The sequence below is a fragment of the Oncorhynchus gorbuscha genome, linkage group LG03 (genome assembly GCF_021184085.1).
Source record: "Oncorhynchus gorbuscha isolate QuinsamMale2020 ecotype Even-year linkage group LG03, OgorEven_v1.0, whole genome shotgun sequence".
Lineage (NCBI taxonomy): Eukaryota > Metazoa > Chordata > Actinopteri > Salmoniformes > Salmonidae > Oncorhynchus > Oncorhynchus gorbuscha.
The window spans coordinates 1,070,054-1,084,672 of record NC_060175.1 but is presented as its reverse complement, the minus strand read 5'-3'; the positions used below and the strand labels follow the sequence as shown (position 1 = coordinate 1,084,672).

At 44.0% G+C, this 14,619-nt stretch overlaps 1 protein-coding gene across 2 annotated transcripts in view; it reads right to left on the bottom strand.

Moving 5' to 3' along the window:
• hdac11 (histone deacetylase 11) overlaps positions 1-13,147 on the bottom strand; it is a 51,496-nt gene extending 38,349 nt beyond the window's left edge. For both annotated transcript variants that reach the window (XM_046338144.1, XM_046338145.1), the window contains exon 1: positions 12,968-13,147. In XM_046338144.1, coding sequence (XP_046194100.1) covers positions 12,968-12,981 — 14 coding nt within the window. In that variant the 5' untranslated portion in view covers positions 12,982-13,147. The remainder of the gene's footprint in view (positions 1-12,967) is intronic.
• Positions 13,148-14,619: the final 1,472 nt, after the last annotated feature.

The following is a 14,619-nucleotide window of genomic DNA, read 5'->3' as shown; positions in this document are numbered from 1 at the left end:
CCTAGTGGTTGGAGCGTTGGACTAGTAACCGAAAGGTTGTAAGATAGAATCACCGAGCTGACAAGGTAAAAATCTGTCGTTCTGCCCCTGAACAAGGCAGTTAACCCACTGTTCCTAGGCCGTTATTGAAAATAAGAATGTGTTCTTAACTGACTTGTGAAATAAAAGGTTAAATAAAAAAATATTTAATACTAAACCACCTCTTATGACGTGGGAAAGATGCAGCCAACCCCCAACTTTGGTGCAGTTTATCAGCCTCAATATCAGTTATTTGGCAACTACCTACTTTCCCCTTATCTTCTGTGTGAGACATGTTGTTCAGGGGAGTCAACATTATTACAATTCTGTAGCAAACTGTGTCATCATTTGTAAAACTGTTCAACAGAAACTGTTTACTCCAAATGGAAAACACAAACGAGAGTTTCTATTGGACAAATTCAGGTAGATCTCTCCCCGTTTAGTTCTATTTGCGCTGATTGCTTCCGTTTGGATCTTAAACGATGGTTTCCGTAATGAATACACCCCTGGCATCACTGTTTTCATCTGGAATTCCACACAAACACTGGACACACCACTGCAATGTGGACATTTAGTGGTTGAGACGTTGATGAAAAAGATTTCAACCTTTATTCACCCACTCAAGAAGACAGCCAGAAATGTGTTGAATTACCACTACACTTTCAACCATTTAAAATCACGACAAAGTTCAAATGGAAATACAGATATTCAGCATTTATACAACGACTAAATGTGTACTTCATCTGATAGCAGAACCACTACAGTTGAGATTAAAAGTTTTTTATTCTTTATTTTTTTATTTCACCAGCCAGTTGAGAACAAATTCTCATTTACAACTGTGACCTGGCCAAGATAAAGCCAAGCAGTGTGACACAAACAACAACACAGAGTTACACACGGAATAAACAAACATACGGTCAATAATACAGAAGAAACGTATATAAACAGTGTGTGCAAATGAGGTAAGTTAAGGGAGGTAAGGTAGTAAAATAGGCCGTGGTGGCAAAATTTAGCAATCAAACACTGGAGTGATAGATGTGCAGAAGATGAATGTGCAAGTAGAGATACTGGGGAGCAAAGGAGCAAAAATATTAAATATTAAATAAAAACAGTATGGGGATGGGCTATTTACAGACGGGCTTTGTACAGGTGCAGTGATCTGCTCTGACTGCTGGTGATTAAAGTTGGTGAGGGAGATATGAGTCTCCAGCTTCAGCGATTTTTGCAGTTCGTTCCAGTCATTGGCAGCAGAGAACTGGAAGGAGAGGCGACCAAAGGAGGAATTGGCTTTGGGGATGACCAGTGAGATATACCTGCTGGAGCGCGTGCTACGAGTGGGTGCTGCTATGGTGATCAGTGAGCTGAGATAAGGTGGTGCTTTACCTAGCAGAGACTTGTAGATGACCTGTAGCCAGAGGATTTGGCGACGAGTATGAAGCGAGGACCAACCAACGACAGCATACAGGTCGCAGTGGTGGGTAGTATATGGGGCTTTGGTGACAAAACGGATGGCACTGTGATAGACTACATCCAGTTTGCTGAGTAGAGTGTTAGAGGCTATTTTGTAAATGACATCGCCGAAGTCAAGGATCGGTAGGATGGTCAGTTTTACGAGGGTATGTTTGGCAGCATGAGTGAAGGAGGCTTTGTTGTGAAATAGGAAGCCTATTCTAGATTTCATTTTGAATTGGAGATGTTTGATATGAGTTTGTAAGGAGAGGTTACAGTCTAACCAGACACCTGGGTATTTATAGTTGTCCACATATTCTAAGTCAGAACCGTCCAGAATAGTGATGCTGAGCGGGCGGGCAGCGATCGGTTGAAGAGCATGCATTTAGTTTGACTTGCATTAAAGAGAAGTTGGAGACCACGGAAGGAGAGTTGTATGGCATTGAAGCTCGTCTGGAGGTTAGTTAACAAATCAAATGTATTTGTCACATACACATGGTTAGCAGATGTTAATTCGAGTGTAGCGAAATGCTTGTGCTTCTAGTTCCGACAATGCAGTAATAACCAATGAGTAATCTAACCTAACAATTCCAAAACTACTACGTCATAGACACAAGTGTAAAGGGATAAAGAATATGTACATAAAGATATATGAATGAGTGATGGTACAGAACGGCATAGGCAAGATGCAGTAGATGGTATCGAGTACAGTATATACATATGAGATGAGTAATGTAGGGTATGTAAACAAAGTGGCATAGTTTAAAGTGGCTAGTGATACATGTATTACATAAAGATGCAGTAGATGATAGAGTACAGTATATAAATATACCTATTAGATGAGTATTGTAGGGTATGTAAACATTATATTAAGTAGCATTGTTTAAAGTGGTTAGTGATATATTTTACATACATTTCCATCAATTCCTAGTATTGAAGTGGCTGGAGTTGAGTCAGTGTGTTGGCAGCAGCCACTCAATGTTAGTGGTGGCTGTTTAACAGTCTGATGGCCTTGAGATAGAAGCTGTTTTTCAGTCTCTTGGTCCCAGCTTTGATGCACCTGTACTGACCTTGCCTTCTGGATGATAGCGGGGTGAACAGGCAGTGGCTCGGGTGGTTGTTGTCCTTGATGATCTTTATGGCCTTCCTGTAACATCGGGTGGTGTAGGTGTCCTGGAGGGCAGGTAGTTTGCCCCCGGTGATGCGTTGTGCAGACCTCACTACCCTCTGGAGAACCTTACGGTTGTGGGTGGAGCAGTTGCCGTACCAGGCGGTGATACAGCCCGACAGGATGCTCTCGATTGTGCATCTGTAGAAGTTTGTGAGTGCTTTGGGTGACAAGCCGAATTTCTTCAGCCTCCTGAGGTTGAAGAGGCGCTGCTGTGCCTTCTTCACGATGCTGTCTGTGTGGGTGGACCAATTCAGTTTGTCTGTGATGTATACGCCGAGGAATTTAAAACTTACTACGCTCTCCACTACTGTCTCCCTCTGCTGTTTCCTGACCCCACACTGAGGGCCCTCACCTCCTCCCAGTGTCCAAAGAAGGGCCAGAAGTATACAGAATGGTGTCAGTCTGCGTAGAGGTGGATCAGAGAATCACCAGCAGCAAAAGCGACATCATTGATGTACACAGAGAAAAGAGTCGGCCCGAGAATTGAACCCTGTGGCACCCCCATAGAGACTGCCAGAGGTCTGGACAACAGGCCCTCCGATTTGACACACTGAACTCTGTCTGAGAAGTAGTTGGTGAAGCAGGTGAGGCAGTCATTTGAGAAACCAAGGCTGTTGAGTCTGCCGATAGGATATCAACGCTGTTGAAGATTCTGCACAGATTATTATAGAAATAATGATCTCACAGACATTTGCAAGCTACCTTGATCATGCTTTCTATGATTACATAAGAAGACATGTATAGTTCCAGTAGGCTAATCTCAAAATGAGGCCATGGATGTGTTCCTCATTGTAAAGGTTGAATAACTACTGTTACATTAGTTTGTGAGATAGCCTAAACATTATCTACTGTATTACAAAAGTATTGTTGAATTGTTTGGTTGACAAAGCAACCAAATATCAGCATTTAGAGGATATCTAATGTTGGGATAGTTTCATATGAGCCACTGGCTTAATCCAGTTCTTTAACTTTTAGTTTAGTTGGAAACTTTAATCCAAAATATAATTTGTTAAATTGTCGACAAGTTAGTAGGCTCTTTACGGTGTTGGAAAAGTATTTTTGAATTGTGTTTGGTTGTCAACGCAACCAAATATCAACATTTAAAGGAGTTTAATTGTCACGTCTTGGTCATTGTATCTTGTGTTTTTGTTATATGTTTGGGTAGGCCAGGGTGTGACATGGGTTTATATGTTGTGTTTCGTATTGGGGTTTGTAGTAATTGGGATTGTGTATGATTAGGGGTGTGTCTAGTTAGGTTTGGCTGCCTGAGGCGATTCTCAATCAGAGTCAGGTGCTTGTCGTTGTCTCTGATTGAGAACTGTATTTAGACAGCCTGACTTTCGCGTTGTATTTTGTGGGTGTTTGTACCTGTCTCTGTGTACTGACGGAAACATGGATCACCACAGACAACACTGCTACTCCTACTGCTCTCTCTTCGTCCGCCCACGTGTTCTCGCACACCCCGAGAGCGTCTGGTCAGCGGGGTGGTGGCACCGGGATCCTCATCTCTCCCAAGTGGTCATTCTCTCTTTCTCCCCTTACCCATCTGTCTATCGCCTCCTTTGAATTCCATGCTGTCACAGTTACTAGCCCTTTCAAGCTTAACATCCTTATCATTTATCGCCCTCCAGGTTCCCTCGGAGAGTTCATCAATGAGCTTGATGCCTTGATAAGCTCCTTTCCTGAGGACGGCTCACCTCTCACAGTTCTGACTTTAACCTCCCCACGTCTACCTTTGACTCTTTCCTCTCTGCCTCCTTCTTTCCACTCCTCTCCTCTTTTGACCTCACCCTCTCACCTTCCCCCTACTCACAAGGCAGGCAATATGCTCGACCTCATCTTTACTAGATGCTGTTCTTCCACTAACCTCACTGCAACTCCCCTCCAAGTCTCCGACCACTGCCTTGTATCCTTTTCCCTCTCGCTCTCATCCAACACCTCCCACACTGCCCCTACTCGGATGGTATCGCGCCGTCCCAAAAGCTCTCTCTCCCCCGATCTCTCCTCTTCCATCCTATCATCTCTTCCCTCCGCTCAAACCTTCTCCCACCTATCTCCTGATTCTGCCTCCTCAACCCTCCTCTCCTCCCTCTCTGCATCCCTTGACTCTCTATGTCCCCTATCCTCCAGGCCGGCTCGGTCCTCCCCTCCCGCTCCGTGGCTCGATGACTCATTGCGAGCTCACAGAACAGGGCTCCGGGCAGCCGAGCGGAAATGGAGGAAAACTCGCCTCCTGCGGACCTGGCATCCTTTCACTCCCTCCTCTCACATTTTCCTCCTCTGTCTCTGCTGCTAAAGCCACTTTCTAACGCTAAATTCCAAGCATCTGCCTCTAACCCTAGGAAGCTCTTTGCCACCTTCTCCTCCCTCCTGAATCCTCCGCCCCCTCCCCCCTCCTCCCTCTCTGCAGATGACTTCGTCAACCATTTTGAAAGAAGGTCAGACATCCGATCCTCGTTTGCTAAGAAACACATGGTTCTGCTCACACTGCCCTACCCTGTGCTCTGACCTCTTTCACCCTCTCTCTCCAGATGAAATCTACGCGTCTTGTGTGCCATCCGCCCAACAACCTGCCCGCTTGACCCTATCCCCTCCTCTCTTCTCCAGACCATTTCCGGAGACCTTCTCCCTTACCTCACCTCGCTCATCAACTCATCCCTGACCGTTGGCTATGTCCCTTCCGTCTTCAGAGAGCGAGAGTTGCACCCCTTCTGAAAAAACCTACACTCGATCCCTCCGATGTCAACAATTACAGACCAGTATCCCTTCTTTCTTTTCTCTCCAAAACTCTTAAACAGTGCCAGTCCATGTCCAGCTCTCCCGCTATCTCTCTCTGAATGACCTTCTTGATCCAAATCAGTCAGGTTTCAAGACTAGTCATTCAACTGAGACTGCTCTCCTCTGTATCACGGAGGACAGATGCTAAAGCTAACTCTCTCTCCTCTGCTCTCATCCTTAAAGATCTATAGCTGATAGATACTGTGAACCATCAGATCCTCCTCTCCACCCTCTAGTTGGGCATCTCCGGGTATGTAAACATTATATTGCGTCCTACCTGACAGGTTGCTCCTACCAGGTGGCGTGGTGAGATATCTGTCTCCTCACCATCTCACCACTGGTTCCCCCAGGGCTCTGTTCTTGGCCCTCTCCTATTCTCGCTATACAAAGTCACTTGGCTCTGTCATAACCTCACATGGTCTCTCTTATCATTGCTATGCAGATGACACACAATTAATCTTCTCCTTTCCCCCTTCTGATGACCAGGTGGTGAACGCATCTCTGCATGTCTGGCAGACATATCAGTGTGGATGACGGATCACCACCTCAAGCTGAACCTCGGGTGGTGCTGCTCTTCCTCCCGGGGAAGGACTGCCCGTTCCATGATCTCGCCATCACGGTCGACAACTCCATTGTGTCCTCCTCCCAGGGCGCCAAGAACCTTGGCGTGATCCTGGACAACACCCTGTCGTTCTCAACTAACATCAAGGCGGTGGCCCGTTCCTGTAGGTTCATGCTCTACAACATCCGCATCTGTACGACCCTGCCTCACACAGGAAGCGGCGCAGGTCCTAATCCAGGCACTTGTCATCTCCCGTCTGGATTACTGCAACTCGCTGTTGGCTGGGCTCCCTGCCTGTGCCATTAAACCCCTTCAACTCATCCAGAACGCCGCAGCCCGTCTGGTGTTCAACCTTCCCAAGTTCTCTCACGTCACCCCGCTCCTCCGTTCTCTCCACTGGCTTCCAGTTGAAGCTCGCATCCGCTACAAGACCATGGTGCTTGCCTATGGAGCTGTGAGGGGAACGGCACCTCAGTACCTCCAGGCTCTGATCAGGCCCTACACCCAAACAAGGGCACTGCGTTCATCCACCTCTGGCCTGCTCGCCTCCCTACCACTGAGGAAGTACAGCTTCCGCTCAGCCCAGTCAAAACTGTTCGCTGCCCTGGCCCCCAATGGTGGAACAAACTCCCTCACACGCCAGGACAGCGGAGTCAATCACCACCTTCCGGAGACACCTGAAACCCCACCTCTTTAAGGAATACCTAGGATAGGTTAAGTAATCCCTCTCACCCCCCCCCTAAGTTTTAGATGCACTATTGTTAAGTGACTGTCCCACTGGATGTCATAAGGTGAATGCACCAATTTGTAAGTCGCTCTGGATAACAGCGTCTGCTAAATGACTTAAATGTAAATGTAAATGTAGTACATTTACATTTACATTTAAGTCATTTAGCAGACGCTCTTATCCAGTCATTTGAGAAACCAGAAGGCTGTAATTAGTTTCACGTTTTGTTGGTTTTTTTGTATTTAGATTCAGTTATTTCATGTACAGATTATCTTCATTAAAGTCATGAGTAACCACACGCTGCATTTCGGTCTGACTCTCTTCATACAACAAACGAACGACGTTACACTAATTCCACTAATTTGTCTACAAATTAAACATTTATATGTTGGATTCACATCTCCATCTCAACCAAAATTGGATGTAAAAGAATATGACTAAATAAAATAAAAATCTATTTCAAGTTTGATTCGATTACATTCTTTAACTTTGAATTTATGTTGAGATGGAGATCCAACATAGCACGTATTATCTGGAATTAAAGCCAGACTAAGTCAGTGGCACAGATGATACGTGGCCTACATGTATAAGTTAGAAACCCCCTGGGCCTATATATATTATCTATGTTCAGTTGAACCCTGGGTTTAAACCCTGGAATTAAAGCCAGACTAAGTCAGTGGCACAGATGATACGTGGCCTACATGTATAAGTTAGAAACCCCCTGGGCCTATATATATTATCTATGTTCAGTTGAACCATGGGTTTAAACCCTGGAATTAAAGCCAGACTAAGTCAGTGGCACAGATGATACGTGGCCTACATGTATAAGTTAGAAACCCCTGGGCCTATATATATTATCTATGTTCAGTTGAACCATGGGTTTAAACCCTGGAATTAAAGCCAGACTAAGTCAGTGGCACAGATGATACGTGGCCTACATGTATAAGTTAGAAACCCCTGGGCCTATATATATTATCTATGTTCAGTTGAACCATGGGTTTAAACCCTGGAATTAAAGCCAGACTAAGTCAGTGGCACAGATGATACGTGGCCTACATGTATAAGTTAGAAACCCCCTGGGCCTATATATATTATCTATGTTCAGTTGAACCATGGGTTTAAACCCTGGAATTAAAGCCAGACTAAGTCAGTGGCACAGATGATACGTGGCCTACATGTATAAGTTAGAAACCCCTGGGCCTATATATATTATCTATGTTCAGTTGAACCATGGGTTTAAACCCTGGAATTAAAGCCAGACTAAGTCAGTGGCACAGATGATACGTGGCCTACATGTATAAGTTAGAAACCCCCTGGGCCTATATATATTATCTATGTTCAGTTGAACCATGGGTTTAAACCCTGGAATTAAAGCCAGACTAAGTCAGTGGCACAGATGATACGTGGCCTACATGTATAAATTAGAAACCCCTGGGCCTATATATATTATCTATGTTCAGTTGAACCCTGGGTTTAAACCCTGGAATTAAAGCCAGACTAAGTCAGTGGCACAGATGATACGTGGCCTACATGTATAAGTTAGAAACCCCCTGGGCCTATATATATTATCGATGTTCAGTTGAACCCTGGGTTTAAACCCTGGAATTAAAGCCAGACTAAGTCAGTGGCACAGATGATACGTGGCCTACATGTATAAGTTAGAAACCCCTGGGCCTATATATATTATCTATGTTCAGTTGAACCCTGGGTTTAAACCCTGGAATTAAAGCCAGACTAAGTCAGTGGCACAGATGATACGTGGCCTACATGTATAAGTTAGAAACCCCTGGGCCTATATATATTATCTATGTTCAGTTGAACCATGGGTTTAAACCCTGGAATTAAAGCCAGACTAAGTCAGTGGCACAGATGAACGTGGCCTACATGTATAAGTTAGAAACCCCTGGGCCTATATATATTATCTATGTTCAGTTGAACCCTGGGTTTAAACCCTGGAATTAAAGCCAGACTAAGTCAGTGGCACAGATGATACGTGGCCTACATGTATAAGTTAGAAACCCCTGGGCCTATATATATTATCTATGTTCAGTTGAACCCTGGGTTTAAACCCTGGAATTAAAGCCAGACTAAGTCAGTGGCACAGATGATACGTGGCCTACATGTATAAGTTAGAAACCCCTGGGCCTATATATATTATCTATGTTCAGTTGAACCCTGGGTTTAAACCCTGGAATTAAAGCCAGACTAAGTCAGTGGCACAGATGATACGTGGCCTACATGTATAAGTTAGAAACCCCTGGGCCTATATATATTATCTATGTTCAGTTGAACCCTGGGTTTAAACCCTGGAATTAAAGCCAGACTAAGTCAGTGGCACAGATGATACGTGGCCTACATGTATAAGTTAGAAACCCCTGGGCCTATATATATTATCTATGTTCAGTTGAACCCTGGGTTTAAACCCTGGAATTAAAGCCAGACTAAGTCAGTGGCACAGATGATACGTGGCCTACATGTATAAGTTAGAAACCCCTGGGCCTATATATATTATCTATGTTCAGTTGAACCTGGGTTTAAACCCTGGAATTAAAGCCAGACTAAGTCAGTGGCACAGATGATACGTGGCCTACATGTATAAGTTAGAAACCCCTGGGCCTATATATATTATCTATGTTCAGTTGAACCCTGGGTTTAAACCCTGGAATTAAAGCCAGACTAAGTCAGTGGCACAGATGATACGTGGCCTACATGTATAAGTTAGAAACCCCTGGGCCTATATATATTATCTATGTTCAGTTGAACCCTGGGTTTAAACCCTGGAATTAAAGCCAGACTAAGTCAGTGGCACAGATGATACGTGGCCTACATGTATAAGTTAGAAACCCCTGGGCCTATATATATTATCTATGTTCAGTTGAACCCTGGGTTTAAACCCTGGAATTAAAGCCAGACTAAGTCAGTGGCACAGATGATACGTGGCCTACATGTATAAGTTAGAAACCCCTGGGCCTATATATATTATCTATGTTCAGTTGAACCCTGGGTTTAAACCCTGGAATTAAAGCCAGACTAAGTCAGTGGCACAGATGATACGTGGCCTACATGTATAAGTTAGAAACCCCCTGGGCCTATATATATTATCTATGTTCAGTTGAACCCTGGGTTTAAACCCTGGAATTAAAGCCAGACTAAGTCAGTGGCACAGATGATACGTGGCCTACATGTATAAGTTAGAAACCCCCTGGGCCTATATATATTATCTATGTTCAGTTGAACCATGGGTTTAAACCCTGGAATTAAAGCCAGACTAAGTCAGTGGCACAGATGATACGTGGCCTACATGTATAAGTTAGAAACCCCTGGGCCTATATATATTATCTATGTTCAGTTGAACCCTGGGTTTAAACCCTGGAATTAAAGCCAGACTAAGTCAGTGGCACAGATGATACGTGGCCTACATGTATAAGTTAGAAACCCCTGGGCCTATATATATTATCTATGTTCAGTTGAACCCTGGGTTTAAACCCTGGAATTAAAGCCAGACTAAGTCAGTGGCACAGATGATACGTGGCCTACATGTATAAGTTAGAAACCCCTGGGCCTATATATATTATCTATGTTCAGTTGAACCCTGGGTTTAAACCCTGGAATTAAAGCCAGACTAAGTCAGTGGCACAGATGATACGTGGCCTACATGTATAAGTTAGAAACCCCCTGGGCCTATATATATTATCTATGTTCAGTTGAACCCTGGGTTTAAACCCTGGAATTAAAGCCAGACTAAGTCAGTGGCACAGATGATACGTGGCCTACATGTATAAGTTAGAAACCCCCTGGGCCTATATATATTATCTATGTTCAGTTGAACCATGGGTTTAAACCCTGGAATTAAAGCCAGACTAAGTCAGTGGCACAGATGATACGTGGCCTACATGTATAAGTTAGAAACCCCCTGGGCCTATATATATTATCTATGTTCAGTTGAACCCTGGGTTTAAACCCTGGAATTAAAGCCAGACTAAGTCAGTGGCACAGATGATACGTGGCCTACATGTATAAGTTAGAAACCCCCTGGGCCTATATATATTATCTATGTTCAGTTGAACCCTGGGTTTAAACCCTGGGTTTAAACCCTGGAATTAAAGCCAGACTAAGTCAGTGGCACAGATGATACGTGGCCTACATGTATAAGTTAGAAACCCCTGGGCCTATATATATTATCTATGTTCAGTTGAACCCTGGGTTTAAACCCTGGAATTAAAGCCAGACTAAGTCAGTGGCACAGATGATACGTGGCCTACATGTATAAGTTAGAAACCCCTGGGCCTATATATATTATCTATGTTCAGTTGAACCATGGGTTTAAACCCTGGAATTAAAGCCAGACTAAGTCAGTGGCACAGATGATACGTGGCCTACATGTATAAGTTAGAAACCCCCTGGGCCTATATATATTATCTATGTTCAGTTGAACCCTGGGTTTAAACCCTGGAATTAAAGCCAGACTAAGTCAGTGGCACAGATGATACGTGGCCTACATGTATAAGTTAGAAACCCCCTGGGCCTATATATATTATCTATGTTCAGTTGAACCATGGGTTTAAACCCTGGAATTAAAGCCAGACTAAGTCAGTGGCACAGATGATACGTGGCCTACATGTATAAGTTAGAAACCCCCTGGGCCTATATATATTATCTATGTTCAGTTGAACCCTGGGTTAAATTGAAACAATACTTGTTGAGGACTTCCCTAATGCTGTATAGGCCTAAATAGCATCATTGAGGATATGACTTATAAAGTATGGCCACATTTCATTTACTCTGTTAAACCTATCCTTTGGAATGACTGATAGCAATAGTAAATATATGTAGTTATCATTCTCACCAGAGCACATTGGTAGCAGTCAGTGATAAATACAGTATCAAGGCTAAACTGGGATTGGTTAAAACCCTGGATGGGAGACCACATGAACAGCTGTAGACAGGAAGTGGTTAAAACCCTGGATGGGAGACCACATGAACAGCTGTAGACAGGAAGTGGTTAAAACCCTGGATGGGAGACCACATGAACAGCTGTAGACAGGAAGTGGTTAAAACCCTGGATGGGAGACCACATGAACAGCTGTAGACAGGAAGTGGTTAAAACCCTGGATGGGAGACCACATGAACAGCTATAGACAGGAAGTGGTTGAAACCCTGGATGGGAGACCACATGAACAGCTGTAGACAGGAAGTGGTTAAAACCCTGGATGGGAGACCACATGAACAGCTGTAGACAGTATGTGGTTAAAACCCTGGATGGGAGACCACATGAACAGCTGTAGACAGGAAGTGGTTAAAACCCTGGATGGGAGACCACATGAACAGCTGATGGGAGACCACAGACAGGAAGTGGTTAAAACCCTGGATGGGAGACCACATGAACAGCTGTAGACAGGAAGTGGTTAAAACCCTGGATGGGAGACCACATGAACAGCTGTAGACAGGAAGTGGTTAAAACCCTAGATGGGAAACCACATGAACAGCTGTAGACAGGAAGTGCTGCCCAGACTGTCGTTTTTTTTCTTTCTGATACTGGATATAATGTTGAAGGCCTGACGTTGTTTCAAAGGTACAAATTCAACATATTTTATACAAGGTTTGTCTATGTTGAAAATTGGTTACAATTATAACATAATCCTGTCTTTAAAATGTCACCCTCAAAACAACAGATTCCAAGTTACATTTACAAACGATGTTGATTCAACAGGTTTGTGCCCAGTGGGTAGTGGCCAGAAACATGTGTATGGTAATACTATGCATCAATCAGAAAGAGGTTCATACTGATTTTATTTTCACTAGAAAATAACGTATTGTGTTATTGAACTTAATGAATTTGTTATTTAAATTGTTTTATTTATTACATGGTTTCAGTGCCCATATTATTAAATGAATGTTAACAGCTAAACGAGTCTTTTCAAACAGAACTAGATTAGTCAGAAAGAATGAAAGATTTCAGAAATGTGCTGTAGGCCTAAGTGACCGTGATACAGTCTGAAGTACAATACAGACCGGAAAGAGAAACTACAAGAACCACATTCCCCCACCGGTTGCACATGCGCAACAGAATTTCCAAAGACGAAATGGCATAATAAGGAAATATTTCTCTCGTCTCGTTTTCCAATCCCTGACTGTATCAGTGGTCATTGTTATTCAACATAATTATAACAGCGTTTGGAACCAATTTAGAAGAATGTAGCGACATTGAGAAAATGAGTCGTCATCGGCTGTGCAACGCAACTGTGAAATCAGCTTGACTCACCTGTTACACATCATAACCGCTCTTTGGTCTATTAGTTGACGCTAAAACATTTTATTCGAATGCTTTGATATCTTCACAAATGTAACGTTAGATTGTGGTTGTCCGATATCATTCTTGCAGAACAGAAAGAGATCAGATCATTGTAATGCAGCCCACAGCGCTTCCTTCCATGCGCACGTCGAATACGCACTCACAACATTCGACCATCACGTCATTTTACCGTAGTCTACTTTCGCTGCGCATCAGTGGTGATTAAACTTTTTTATTTTCAGTGTCAAACATTTACATTGTCTTTAAAAAAAAGGTATAATAGTGGTGCATAGAGACTATATAAAATGTATGGATGTGTGCATTCGTTTTCATGCTCCTTATTTACAATGTCCACTTGACCAGCCACCTCATTTCAACATGAACATTTGGGTCATATTTGGTTGCGATTTGATCAATGAGATTTCAAACTTTATTCACCCACTGAAAAAGACAGCCAGAAGTTTGTTGAATTCCCAATGTGTTACCACTAGACTTTCAACCATCTAAAAGTACAAACAAATTCCAAAGGAAAAACAATGTCGATTTTTGGTTTAGTTGTCATCTGAATGATGGGAGCTGGCTGGTAGGAGCGATGGGCCATTAACCGTCAAGCTGATAAGGTACAAATCTGTCGTTCTGCCCCTGAGCAAGGCAGTTAACCCACTGTTCCCCTGAGCAAGGCAGTTAACCCACTGTTCCCCTGAACAAGGCAGTTAACCCACTGTTCCCCTGAACAAGGCAGTTAACCCACTGTTCCCCTGAACAAGGCAGTTAACCCACCGTTCCCCTGAACAAGGCAGTTAACCCACTGTTCCCCTAAACAAGGCAGTTAACCCACCGTTCCCCTGAACAAGGCAGTTAACCCACTGTTCCCCTGAACAAGGCAGTTAACCCACCGTTCCCCTGAACAAGGCAGTTAACCCACTGTTCCCCTGAGCAAGGCAGTTAACCTACTGTTTCCATGAACAATGCAGTTAACCCACTGTTCCCCTAAAGAGGCAGTAACCCACTGTTCCCCTGAACAAGGCAGTAACCCACTGTTCCCCTGAACAAGGCAGTTAACCCACTGTTCCCCTGAACAAGGCAGTAACCCACTGTTCCCCTGAACAAGGCAGTAACTCACTGTTCCCCTGAGCAAGGCAGTTAACCCACTGTTCCCCTGAACAAGGTAGTAACCCACTGTTCCCCTAAACAAGGCAGTAACCCACTGTTCCCCTGAACAAGGCAGTTAATCCACTGTTCCCCTAAACAAGGCAGTAACCCATTGTTCCCCTGAACAAGGCAGTAACCCACTGTTCCCCTGAACAAGGCAGTAACCCACTGTTCCCCTGAACACGGCAGTAACCCACTGTTCCCCTGAACAAGGCAGTAACCCACTGTTCCCCTGAACAAGGCAGTAACCCACTGTTCCCCTGAACAAGGCAGTAACCCACTGTTCCCCTGAACAAGGCAGTAACCCACTGTTCCCCTGAACAAGGCAGTTAACCCACTGTTCCCCTGAACAAGGCAGTAACCCACTGTTCCCCTGAACAAGGCAGTAACCCACTGTTCCCCTGAACAAGGCAGTAACCCACTGTTCCCCTGAACACGGCAGTAACCCACTGTTCCCCTGAACAAGGCAG